Source organism: Trichosurus vulpecula, chromosome 3 (genome assembly GCF_011100635.1).
Source record: "Trichosurus vulpecula isolate mTriVul1 chromosome 3, mTriVul1.pri, whole genome shotgun sequence".
Taxonomy (NCBI): domain Eukaryota; kingdom Metazoa; phylum Chordata; class Mammalia; order Diprotodontia; family Phalangeridae; genus Trichosurus; species Trichosurus vulpecula.
The window spans coordinates 300,608,186-300,621,958 of record NC_050575.1 but is presented as its reverse complement, the minus strand read 5'-3'; the positions used below and the strand labels follow the sequence as shown (position 1 = coordinate 300,621,958).

Below are 13,773 nucleotides of genomic sequence, written 5' to 3'. Positions count from 1 at the left end.
TGGCCCTATCATTCCCTTACTGAATAAAGTCTGGTGGCTCTCTGTAATGTTAATGGAAGGGGAAGATCTTTCCCACCCATTAATAGGCTTATGTGACCTGCTTTGAGCTAGGGGCCAGATGACTGCTATGATGGAGCCCATGGTGGGAGGAGCTTGCCGAATGGGTGGAGCAGGAAATGAGAGTGAGGCAGAGCAACTAGTGAGAGAGAGAGGGGGTAATTTTGCCTAGGGGAGCTTGTTTGTGGGAGGTCTAATGGAAGGAAGGCTTGGGGATGTCGGTGCTCCCTCGGTTGATGATTTGTATAATCTTCATTGTTACCATGGTGGATTTGGCTTTGATATCTTGGTTTCATCTTTGAGGAAGAGAGTTTGTTATATTTTGCGATTCAATCCTGGAAATATGTCTGCATATTCATAGCAGCCACTGTGGGTATCACACTGGCGATATGCTCTCCTATTACTTTCAGGATTAAATACAAAGTCCCATGTTTGGCCCTTTATAACCTGGTCCCTTCTTCCCTTTCCAGTCTTCTTAAACTTTTCTCCCTTCCACATTTTCTATGTTCTGTGAGCAACACTGACCTTAATGCTCCTCATACATGATATTTTATCTCCTGACTCCGTGTTTTTTCATGGGCTGACCCTATACCTGGAATACTCACCCTCCCAGTCTCAGTCTCCTGGCTTTGTTCAAGACACAGCACAAACCCTATCTTCTGTAAGCGGCTTTTCCTTGTCCTTCATCTCCATGGTGGTGCCTCTTCTCTGAGACTAACTTTTATGCAGTGACAGAGAGAGAGAGAGAGAGAGAGAGAGAGAGAGAGAGAGAGAGAGAGAGTGTGTGTGTGTGTGTGTGTGTGTGTGCGTGTGTGTCTGCGTGCACGTGCACGATATGTACAATTTTTGCTATGTTGCTTCATTAGAATCTAAGTTCCTTGAGAGCAAGAATCATGCTTTTACCCTTCTATGTATCTTCAGTGCTTCACAGAGTGCCTGTAATGCTGTTTTAAAAATATGTGTGATAACCAGTTTTGGAGCTCTGAGAAAATAGGTATGCTGAAATTAATATAAACATTCTTTGACCTGATGATTCTGCTCCAGGGAATTTACCTGAAGTAAATAATCCAAGAAGAGAAGAAAATAAATGTTTATTCATCTATAATGTGTATAAAGATGTCCTTTGGCAACATCTTTGTGGGAAAAATGCTGTCACAACTGGAAACCAAAGAAAGGGACCTGGAACTCAAACAGGAAAGCTGCTTTTTCCTTCAAAGAAAATGAAACTGGATGGGAGAAAGAATAGGCAGTACAATACTTGGGAAAAGTCCTATTAGGACTTTCAAATCACATTCAACAGGGACATCGGCAAAGGCTATTTGAGTGCTGGTACATCTGTCCTAGGCTAGTTGAATAATATGAAACATATGACAGGATGAGGAACTTACTGACTGTGTACAGATGAAGAATATGATTGGTAGTTTATTTTTGGTTTGTATTCTCTTTGAACGTATAATGAACAAAAACAAAGAAGATGGAGGGAGAAGGGAGGCAAGGATACTGACAGAAATTAGGATAAAGTACACATTCTCAAGGATCCTTCTTCTCTTTTTCTCCTTGGATGGTAGAAATAAAGAAGGAACCCAAAGTCTATCCTGTGAGTAATGAGAAAAGAAACCCTTGGGCTAGGAGAACAGAACTCCTCTAATTGTGTTACAGTCTCCTCAGATAACCCACTGTGTTCCGAAAGAGCCTTCTAGTGTCAAGGCCACAACTCAAAAGGATAGTCTATGATGATGGGAGTTCAGGTACTCTAAAAGAGCCTTAGTGACAGATGAAATTAACCAGAATAGCTGACACCTGTTTAGCACTTTATACATATGACATCGCTAATTTTCACAACAGCTCTGTGAACGAGGAAGTACAACTCTATAATCTCCATCATACAGATGAGGAAATTAAGGCTAAGAGAGGTTACATGACTTACATACTCACAGAGCTAGCAAGTAACAGAGATGGGATTTGAACCCAGGTCTCTTTACTCCAAGCCCAATTTTTTTTCCACCATACCAGGCTTCATCTTCAGAAAGCTGGACTGTGTGGCATCCTTCAAATCACCAAGGCAACACCTAGGAGAGGCTTTACAATGCAACAAAAGACTAAAAAGGCATATAATTATCTAACAAGCCCTTCTAGCATCATCTAAGTTTGTTATTTCATCTCAAAAGAAAAATTTCCAGTTGGTCCCCATAATAACCTAGAATAATACAAGTGTAACTCAAACACCATAGCGACTGATAGCATACATTTTGAATAAATGAAAAGGTTACCATAGTTTTTTCTCTTCCTTCTGCAAGTTTCCTCTTTTTATGTATGTGTTTGTTACGATCTATTTCTACATCACCATACACGTTTGATACATCCTCGAGAAGAACCAAAGGAACTTGACTGGGAGTATTAGGACCTATAAGTAAAAATAAAAGTATTCTTAGAAACTTCACCTAATTCATAAAAAGTTTTTATGAGCATAACCCTCACTCTTTTCTGATTTTGCTAAGTTCTGCTGCAGGCATTTAATTTTTTTTCTTTACACACATTTAGAGTGTGCCAGTGATGGCACACTAATTAAAAAACAAAACTCCAACATTAATACAAACCTGAACATGTCACCTATAGTTAAATCCTGATCCAAGAATGAGGATTTCAGTTAATACTTTCCATCAAAGTTGTTCCTAAAACCAATGTTCATCTTTCCCACTCCCACCCTCACAATGGACACTGCTTTAAGCCTGTATCAAGTTCTCAGGACTAACCTTGGAACAGAGATGGCTGTATGCTACTGACATACTGGTATGCGTTCTTAAAGAAGACCAGCATTGTAGAGTACACTATTTGATTTTTATACTTCGTGTGAGTTTCAGTGTCAAAATTATTCATGTATCTGCAGAGGTCTTTCATCCTATGCAAAATATCACCAAGGTTTCTGAAAGACAAAAGGTAAACAAATGTTTATTAAACTGTCTACTTACACAGCACAGTGATAAGCACTGTTTACAAAGACAAAAAGGACAGCAAAGGGGTAAGAACATGATGTTACCTGGTCTAAATATGGTTAATGGGTTTTACAGTTGTTAACAACATGACAGACTTGCTGAAGAAAGTCTCAGATGCATATTAAACTTCAGTGGAAAAACCTTTTGTAAACAAATACCCTCTTTTATTTTATGTAAATTCAGATCACATAACTTTGTTTCAAGTAAGACACACCTTCATGCAACCAGCTTTTCAAATCACACCATTTGTCCTCCATTAAAGAATTGTGATGACAAAGTTAGCAGATCAGATACCAAATCCAAGAGTAAAGACCATTCCTTACCGTCTTCCTTTATCCATCTGCCATTCACATCTCATTCCTATGACAGACAGAATTTTGAACAATCTCTCCCAAGGGTCTACAATCTGGGATGACTTTTCAGTCAGGCCATCTATAATGTACTTCTGAGAGCTACGCTTGCTTGGGGACATGAGATCAGGTGTATCTTGAGCTCCTGAAAAGTAAAGAGGGAAATATCTGTATTTATCACTACTATGACTTGGTACTTATACTGCATTTTATGGACAGTAAGATTAGTTGGTTTTAAAAATTCCCCTCAGCCCACATGCCACACCCCTCCCATACACACATTCTGTGAGGTAAGCAGGAGGCATTACCTTCATTTGAAAGATTAGGACATGGAGGTCCCGAAGTCTTTGGTCCAAGGTCACACACTGGTATAGCTAGGAACAGAATTTTGAGCTGCATTCTATATAACTTCTGTGCACTAATGTTGTATGACAGCAAGTAGTGTCCAGATCAAGGGAAGTAACAGTCCCACTGTACACGGCAATGATCAGGCAAATCTGCAATACTGTGTTCAGTTCTGAATGCCACATTTTATGAGGAATGGTTGAAGGAACTGGGAAAATTTAACCTGGAGAAGAGAAGGCTTGGGGAGGGGAAGGTGCCTGAGTGCACAGGCCATTGTGTAGAAGAGGAAGCAGTTACTCTGTGTTGCTTAGGAGGGCAGAACTAAGGCTAAAGAGCAAAGGTACAGGGAAGTAGGATCCAATTAAAGTTAAGGAAAAACATTCCAACAATTAAAGTTGTTAAAAATGGAGCGAATCGCCTAATGAGGCAGTTAGCCATCCCTGGAAATATTTATAGGAAAAGACTAGAAAACTAGTCAGAGCTGTGGAAGATACGGTGCCCATGCTGGTAGGGGATTGGATCAGACATCTAAATGAGATATCAACAAACAGTTCCTTTTTACTCTAAAGATTCTGTGAAACTTCTAAACCATTTTCATTTCTCATCTATGCTGTGAAATTTTTCCCTGCTTGTCTCTGCTCTTTCGAATTCTACCCTTTATCTGTCCTCCAAAGTCAACCTTAAGTTGCACTCTTCATGAATCCTTCTCTGATCTCTCATCATGGCACTGTCTGTAAAATACATTCTGGCACTTGATTGCACTGTTTTCTGTCAGTTGTTTACTACATTATCTCTGTCTCTGAACATTCCTGACGATCCTATTTCCCTAATCTTCACAAGATGCTAGAACTATGCTAGGTGCATAGTCCAGTACTGCTGCCCTGAATTTACCCAGTTCTCCAGCATTCATAAGTCTTCAGAAGGCTTTCCATCTTGCCCTAACTGTTCAACTTCCATTTTTTTCATTCACTTTTTCCAAGATGGTAAAATTATCCTTTATGATCAAATAGGGCCATTGGAGAAAAGACTCAGATCCGACTAATTGCAATCTGATCCCTAAAGTTTGGACCCAAACCAGCTTGGTTTCGAAGAAAGCACAGTAAGAATGATATGGAATGACAATAAAAGCCAGGCCAAGCCTCTGTGATGATTCTTCACGTCACCCAAATTTGCATCCTCAGAGTCATCCTTGATTCTTCACTGTCCCTAATACCACACATTCCATCAGTTACCACATCTTGTCATTTCATAAGGCCACTACCCTATTTCAGGCCACTATCATCTCTCACCTAAATGACTGCAATAGTATTCTAACTGGTTTCCCTGCCTCAGCTCTTGAGGGGCAGCATAGTATAGTGGATAGGGCAGTGGCCTTGGAATAGGGAAGACTTGAGTTCAAATCCTGCTTCAGAGACTTACTAGCTGTGTGTCCAGCCAAGTCACTTAATCTTCCTGTGTCTCAGTTTCTTCATCTGTAAAATGATAGGGTTGAACTTGATGGCCTCTATGGTCCTTTCCAGACCTATCTTGGAGGATCTTTCCTTCACAGCCCACCTTGTACCCAGCTGCCAGAGTGATACTACTTAAGCAGAGGTTTGATAATCATTCCCTTGCTCCCTAAACTCTAGAAGGTCCCTGTTACCTTTGGGGTCAAATACAAACTCTTCTGTTTGCCATGTTAGGCCCTGCACAAGTTGGCTCCACACTTCTCCAAATCTGATGGTCTGATCAGACTGACTCCTTGCTGCTGCTTACCCACGACACCCCATCTCCCACCTTTTGTCCTGGCTGCTGTCCATGCCTAGAATGTACTCTGTTCTTGCCTCTTAGGGTGTCTGATTCCCTTCAAAGTTCAAATGTCACTTCCTACTGACCCTGCCTCTTTCCTCCAGATGCTAGGTTATCCCTTTGAAGTTATCTTGTATATATTTCTATGTGTACATGGCTCCTCTGATAGAATGTAAGCTCCCAAAGGGCAGTGGTTGTTTTGTTTTTGTCTTTATATTGTCAATGTCTAGTACAGAGGAGAGGTTTTATTAAGTATTTGTTTATTAATACGTCAAACAGGAAAGACAGGCTGATTGGAAACATACTCTGTAATTTGTGCCACCTTTCTCTCCCCACCAAAAAGAGTAAAGCCCTCCATTATTTTTCTTTAAAAAGAAAAAAACAAAAAAAAATATTTAAAACTTTTAAGCTTATTAGATATAACACCATTACATTAAATTCCTCAAAACACATTCTTCAGTTTTTAACTTAACAATACAATTTCAGGCTAGTTCACTTACCTTGATGCTGATTTTCTGTCTGGGTAGACCTAGTGACATAATTAATATAAAATTCAGCTGCTTTGTTCAAATATTTATATAATAAGCTGGCAGGTAACCTAACATCAGGGTTATTAATTATTAGAGGAAGGACATCACAAACTGTTGAAAGAAAAAAAAAATTGGTTGTTTATTTTCCCCACCAGAATACCAGCAAAATAAAAGTTCACTGGAAATTTACTAATCCAAGCTTTTTATTTAAGAAGAAAACTGTGGCAAACACTTTCCTGGGCAAGTAAAATGTAAAAGTTTACTGAAAATGGGGCAACTACATCAAAATTCCATAATACAAATGGTTACATTAATCTAGTGTGTCTCCTGACATACTAGTTGGCATACATAACATGGCCTTCCTGCCCACCAACCCTCTGGATGTTTCTTGGCCTGAAATAAGGAAACTGTTCTTACCAAATAATTTTCTAAAGCAGTTGACAGGGGATTCTTGTTCATCAATATTTTCAGCTTCCAACAATGTTTCCCCAAGGCCAACCTGTTTTAAAATGTAAATAAATGTAAAGTCAAATGCAGATTGAGTAAGGTTTGACATTGAGAGCCTATAAAGGAAACAGAATAACATTTTGTCTTTATATACTTATGTTACCTATTAAAAGATGAATTCTTTTTTATTTCTAAAGCAAGCACAAACAAAATGGGACATCCATGGCAAAGCCAGGAAGAAAATCCCAAATAGATCATCAGACCATTCTGTTTCTGTTATTTATTTCTATTATTTTAGGTGGGAAAACTGAGAAACTGGTAACATCACTAGAGAAATTAATAGAAAGCATCAGACGTGGAGCTTGAAGAGCATTACAACTGCATAGAAGTACACAGAGAAGGGAAACTCTCCTCTGTAGGGGACAAGTAAATGTACCAGCATTTGCTCTTATAGTCACAAAAGTCAATGCTAAAGAGCTCTGAAAGGCAAGCACTGAAGACACTGGGACAGATGGAATTCCTTTAAAATTATAAAGACACCTGTGTTGTTCTGATGCTCCCAGTGAATGTTATAGGAGCTTCAAGCTGAATGGGCCCTTAAAAGTAACCTTGCCCACGTCTATAAAGGTTACACATTTTAACAAAGCACTGGACCATGGCAGTGGTGAAAGAAAGTAATATGCTGCAGAACAGGAAAAGCTAAAATCAAAAGAAATACTGGAGGGAGTACAGAATAGGCCAGTCTGGTCAGCAAGCCAGGAAACAGGCCAGGGGAAAAACAGAATTGACCTGCTAGAGTCAAGAGAACAAAGGGTAAAATGAGACAGAAGGAAAGAACATGGCCAAAGAGGAGATTGAGTCAGAAGCAAATGGAGGCTGTTGAAACATAATTGTCAGCCCATTCCCAAAACACACCAAAATTAAGAATTTATACATTTTTTAGTCCCAAGTAATATAAAATTTGTATAGCCACTGCTTGCACATATTATTATCGTAGTTCAGTCACTGTTTCCCTAGCATGAGAAAGCAAAGTTTAGCATCTTACAATCAATATGTCAAATTTCTAAGGTTCTCAGTTTAAAATCCAGATTATTAGTATTCACCACACTGTTTTTATAGGTAAAAGTCAACACTGAAAATATTTTAAATTACTTGGTTGGCTATCAGTTCCACTTCCGCTCTAAGAAAAGCAAGTATTATCAACTGAATGGGAACCTTAATTAAGGTACAATTGTGTCGAATCTTCTCTTACCCCATGTTGTACAACTGTTTCAGGGAAACGCCTCAAAAGCAGAAGTAACATTTCTGCTCGCTCCAATGTATTAAAGCATTGTTCTGTGGCCTTTAGTAACATCTCACATTGTACCCGACCAGGAAGGGTTTCAAACAGACCTGTACAAAGTAAATTTTTTTTCTTATTTTTGGAAAATGAGAAGAGACAGAGAGGCAAACATGTAAGATTTGTTAAAGTTCGGACCAGTCAGCACAAAATGAATATTCTATTGTGTTACTTTTTATTATTTCTTGCCAACAGCAGCCTAAAGATAGAAATTCTCTATTGCTAGGGTCACAAGCAGGGCTGTCAAAGTGATTTTCCTTAAGTGTAGGTCTGACCATGCCACCCAGTCCCCACCCTCCCCCTAACTCCAGTGATTTCCTAACACATCTAAGATCAAATATAAAATCAGACAGCATTTAAAGCCTTTTGTAATGCGCGCCCCACCACCCTGCCCCGCCCCTGGGCTTCCCTCACCTTTCCAGTCTTCTTATCCTTTACATTTCCCTCATATATACTCATATAGAGACCAGGGACTCTGGCTTCCTTATTGTTCTTGGAATGAGACATGTCGTCTCCGGACCTGGGTTTCTTCCCTGGCTGTTCCTCACGCATCCTCCTCGTCTCTGCCTCCTGGTTTTCCTGACTTCCTTCAAGTGGCAACTAAACTACTATCTCCTATAGGAAGCCTTACCTATCCTTCTTAATTCTAGTGGCTTTCTTCTATTGATTACTTATTTGTTTGGCATATAGTTTATCTGTTCATAGTTGTTTGCTTGTTGTCTCCCCTCATTAGATTGTGAGGTATTGTTTTTTGCCCTTCTCTGTCTCCCCTGCACTTAGCACACTGCCTGGCACATAGTAGCGGAATAAGGCAGATAACCTCACTTTTTTTTTTTCCATGAGGACCTAAAATCATTTGGGCTTCTTTTACTGGACATCCATAGGTTTTCTTCCTCTAGGTGAAATAGACAAACAAAACAAAATAACCTAAACCTTTTTTCCTCCACATTTCAACTACCTTTACAAGAAATCTGCCAATCTGATAGTCTTTTTTTCCATTCACTTCAAAAGTGACACTTTACAAAGAAAATTCTTAAGAAACAGTCTTCATCTCTGTGATTTGTTTACTTTTAGGCACTTGAGTAGTAGCCTACTTTAACTTCTAATGTTTCTTTAGGAACATGATAAATTCATTTCTCTCCAAGGATGCTAAGGGGCTTCAAGAAAATGCTCATGGGATTGCCTGACAACACCTAAACAAATTAAGATTCCAGGAACAATGCCTATAGTTAGAAACAAGGGTCAAAAACATTAATTTTTATTGCTGAGAAAATCTGAAGTTCAGGAAAGTTTACTTTGTAATATGCAGGATTGCCACGGTTTACCTCTTAAAAATTGAGTTTGTTTATCCTGGGAATCATTCCTTAATGCAGAAGTGATGACACTTATTTCTCTCCATACCACTGGTTGGTCTGGGAAATTCACAAACCTTAAAAAAAAAAAAAAAGAACACTTTAAAAATAAAGTATACACATAGAGGACGTCCCAAAAGTCTTGAGCAGAAAAGTTTTAAGAATTTCAAAAATGTAAATGTTACAAATTTATAAAAAAACATCATTTGAAAGTTTAATTATTTAAGTGTCTTTTAAACTTAGTTTTATGAATTTTGAATAATATATCTGCAATTTTAATTTTAACAAGACAAGGTATCTTGTCATCATGCATTGTGTATATGATAGTTTCTGGATTCTGGTGGATCAGAAGAGGAGGTCCTTTTCCTGGCTATCTTGTTCACCTGATCTATTTCCATCAGACTTTTTATTGTGGGGTCATGTCAGTGCATGCATCAAAACCCTGTTCTTTGGATGATCTTAAAGCTAGGATGACAAATGTTATCTTTTCAGTCACTGAGTAGCTACTGATGAAAACTTTTACAAAGATCAAAAATTTACTAGAACAATGTATAACACAAGATGGTAGTTATGTTGAATTTTAATAAGAAACATGCCAATGTCTAAAATATTACCGAATTAACCTTTGAAATGTTATTTTTTTGCAAGTTTGTGACATACTTCTGAAGTTATTAAAGCTTGAAACTGCAGTAAGACTTTTGGGACACCTACGTTTTTATACACACACACACACACACACACACACACACACACACCCTCCCCCACCCCGAATTCTAAACTTTCAGATGGAAATCTGCCTATAAAAACCATTAGCACTCAAAATAATTTTGATTAAAACAAAACCTACCACTTCTCTTTCTTCTAAGTGAAGAAAGGTCTATACCAATAGACTCAAAGAGAAATGAGAAATGGAAACTGACTGGTAAGAAAAAACAAGGCTGCTTAAGAGAAAGCTGAAGAAGGCCAAGGCACATGAAGCTCAGGATACTTGTCTACGCCTTACATTTATTCATTCAATAAGCATTTATTAAGTGCCAAAAGATAACACCAAAGAACTGCCCAAGCCTTCAAGAAGCTTCCATTCTAATGGGAGTGAGGGGAGAGGAGAACAGAAGAGACAACATGTGCCTAGCTAAATAGACAAAATGTTTTGGTCTGAACCTGTGATTTGATTGGTATCAAGAAGCTCAGGCGATGAAGAAAGCCCCTCTGCCAATGCAGGCCAACAACTTTCCTGAAACTTTCAATCATAGAGAGTTGTCTGGGACACTGAGATGCCTTGCCAGGGGGTCAGAGGTGGGATGTGAACCAGGTTCTTCCAGACTCTGAGGCTGGCCGTATATACTGAGTTATTATGCTGCTTCTCAATATGAAATATGAAGGGGGTACATAAACCTGTGATTTCATGGAATTCCCAGGTGAGGAAACTCCCATTACCAATGCAGGTCTTCTCTAAGAGAACAGAGTTAAGTGACTTGCCCCTGGTCACAACAGGCAGAGGTGGGATGTAAGCTCAGGCCTTCCAGGCTTTGGTGCAGGACTTTTAACAACTCTATCATGCTGCCAATATAAAACACACAAAGAAAGTAAACACAAAGTAACAGGAGGAGGAGGGTGTGGCACTATCAAGCAAACAAGATAGGCATCCAGTAGAAGGTGGTTCTTGAGCCGAAGGAAAACAGGAATTTTAAGAGGCTGAAGTGAGAAGTGAATGATCTCCAGGCAGGTGGTGCAGCCTGAGAAAGAGCAAGGAGGTGGGAGAGACGGACTGTCTTCTATACACATGTAAGCCAGTGTCAAGAAATGTCACAGACTGCATGAAGGGGAGTAATATGCAATAGGCCTAGAAACTTAGGCTGGAGCCAGACTGTGAAGGGTTTTTAATGCCGTATGCAGAGGAGGTTATGTGTGGGAAGGATGGCTTGGAATGGACACTGAGTCTATGTTTAGTTTTTTAAGAAATGTTACCCACACTGACAAACAGCTCTCCTACAACAATAAACCCTAGTGCCCTGGGTAAGCTCACAGATAACCCTTGCACTCCTAGTTCCATACCCAGATGCAAAGCCTCATGTAGAAATTCAGTGAAGAAAATATGTCAAGTCAAGCAGGGGTAAGAGCTGTCTTCACTCACATGTCATACAGGAGCCTTCCAGCTGAAGCCGTCCGCTCTGCATTCCGTTCAATGATATACATCTCATACTGAAACAAAGACCATTCACATTTGGCATTATCCACTGTTTCTGGGCCAGCAATAGCTAATTTCTAACCTCATTGCTTCATTCCCAATATGACTCTTAGTGTAAACTATCACCGTCAGTTAACATGGAGAACTCATGACATTTTATGTCAACAAAACATAAGTGTTGAGAATGATTTTTTTTCTGTAGTGATAATGAATTTAACAAAATACTACATGTGGTTAAAAAGAAATAGAATGTGTGGATGGGTGAGCAGCCCCTTTAGACCCGCCATTCACTGGAGGAGTTTAGCAATGTGTGCTATTGTAAAAGTAGAAGAGGGGGCAGGGAGAGAAGTAGGGAGTAGGATTCAATTTCAATTTAAGATGCCTGCTATATATGCTATACATCAGAGAGTCAAAGACAAAAATGAAAAATAGTCTCCTGTCCTCAAGGAGATTACATTCTACAGGAAGAAACAACATGCAAATTGAAAAGCAGACACAATGTCGTACAGACTTAGACCTGGAAAGGGCCTTAGAGTTCGTCTAATTCAATCTATTCATTTTACAGATGAGGAAACTGAGGCCCAGAAAGAAATAACTTGCCCAAAGTTCTACAGGTAATCTGGGACAAAGTCAGGACCTGATAATTTGGGGAAGGAGAGAACACCATTGCCTAAAATAGAAGAGGACAGCTAGAGAAGAAAACTAAAGAAACAACAGGATATGAAAAAGAAGTGTGTGAAGAGCCACAGGATGCCACTAGGAATTACTTCAGATACTCCTGTTGTAATACTAATGATAATAACAATAATAAATAGAATTTATATAGCTCAGTACTTTACAAAAATTATTGCTCACCATAACCCTAGAAGGTAGGTGCCATTATTATCCCCTTTTAATAATAATAACATAAAAATGACCAGCATTTGTATGATGTCTTAAGGTTTGCAAAGCACTTTACAAATATTATCTCATTTAATCCTTGAAACACCCCAAAATAGAGGCGCTATTTGAGAGGAGTTAAGTGACTCGCCCAAGGCCACAGAGTTACGGAGTGTCTGAAGCAGGATTTGGACTCAGGTCTCCCCCGCTCCAATGAGCCACCCCGTTGCCTACTAAAGGCAAGCTCAGGGACTACAGGTTAAGAACCCATGCTCTAGAACTTGACATCTTCACTTCTGCTTGGACACATATATATAGCCTCTCCCTCTCTCTGTACACGTATGCAAATACACACGTATACATATATATACACACGTACGCCAAATACACACTATAGCACACGATGTACTCACACTATACACACTCACTACATACGCATGCACCCTACATACGTATACGCACACTACTGACATATACACACACAGGCACTAAATACACACGTACTTTACGCACACGCCCTCCCCCCCCCCCAAAAAAAATACACAGACTGCTCCCCACCCCCAGACGTGCGCACGCAGGGACAGCCCCACAGCCGCACCGACACACGCGAGCGCGCGCCCCCGCCACGCACGTCCGGTTCCCAAACACAAGCACGCGCGCGCACGCCGGGCCCTGACCTGGATATTGAAGTCGGCCGGGTAGAGGCTGCGCGCGGTGATCAGCCAGGCCTTGGCCGCCCACAGGTCTTGCTGCACCAGCTCCCGGGCTCGCTGCACTAGGAACTCACAGTCCCCTAGGGACGACATGACACTGGAGCAAGCGAGTCCCTTGGACTCGCTGCCCGACCCTCCGACCCCGGGACCCGAACCCGTCGAAAGCCTACTGCGCATGTCCAAAGCCGCGCCATCGCCTCCAGAGGCTGGCTCCATCTTTCCGTATTTTATCAGCAGCTTTTTAGCCCAGCCCCAGGCCGCCCTTTCTTCGCGTTCGTTTTCCTGAGCGGTTCTATTTTAGCGATGGTCTCAGCCACCGCTAAACTATGGAGAACTGGATTTAATCTCCCGTTCAGCCCTGGTCCTTCCCAACAAGCATGCGCAAAGGAAAAGAAGTCTATTGGTTCTTTTCTCTGGTCTGGTTGTCCCTCCAATCCCTCTCTTCTTTCTTTTGTTGTAAGCCCTTGAGGGGGAGGAGCGGCGTTCCCGGAGTCCGGTCGCGAGAAGCTAGATCCTGGTTCTGGGGCGGGGGAGGAGCGAGCAAAAAGAGCCTGCGCCGGGACTGTCCGACTGCGCATGCGTTAGAGGCAAGGGGCGGGGATTTGGCTTTTGGCGGTTGGAGTGTGAGAAAGGGGAGAGGCGGGGGTGGGGTGTGAAAGGCTGTCCAACCACGTGGGTGCTTTGGGCAGGAAAAGGAACGGGAAAGGGCGGTAGTGGGTACTTCTCCGGGGGTTTGGAGCTGGGAAGGTCGCTCTTTAGTCTGCAGTTATCCTTCCCAACGCATTTAAAATA

The 13,773-nt window shown here is 40.8% G+C and overlaps 1 protein-coding gene across 10 annotated transcripts in view; it reads right to left on the bottom strand.

Annotated features, from left to right (window-relative positions):
• INTS10 (integrator complex subunit 10) overlaps positions 1-13,503 on the bottom strand; it is a 46,040-nt gene extending 32,537 nt beyond the window's left edge. For 5 of the 10 annotated variants that reach the window (XM_036750582.1, XM_036750585.1, XM_036750586.1 and 2 more), the window contains exons 1-9: positions 12,946-13,487; positions 11,336-11,403; positions 9,175-9,278; positions 7,763-7,902; positions 6,481-6,562; positions 6,034-6,174; positions 3,374-3,545; positions 2,811-2,980; positions 2,328-2,461 (exon numbers count right to left, since the gene is read on the bottom strand). In XM_036750582.1, coding sequence (XP_036606477.1) covers positions 2,328-2,461; positions 2,811-2,980; positions 3,374-3,545; positions 6,034-6,174; positions 6,481-6,562; positions 7,763-7,902; positions 9,175-9,278; positions 11,336-11,403; positions 12,946-13,197 — 1,263 coding nt within the window. In that variant the 5' untranslated portion in view covers positions 13,198-13,487. Of the gene's footprint in view, positions 1-2,327; positions 2,462-2,810; positions 2,981-3,373; positions 3,546-3,708; positions 3,775-6,033; positions 6,175-6,480; positions 6,563-7,762; positions 7,903-9,174; positions 9,279-11,335; positions 11,404-12,945 lie in introns of all 10 variants that reach the window. The other 5 variants (XM_036750580.1, XM_036750581.1, XM_036750576.1 and 2 more) reach the window with 2 other exon arrangements.
• Positions 13,504-13,773: the final 270 nt, after the last annotated feature.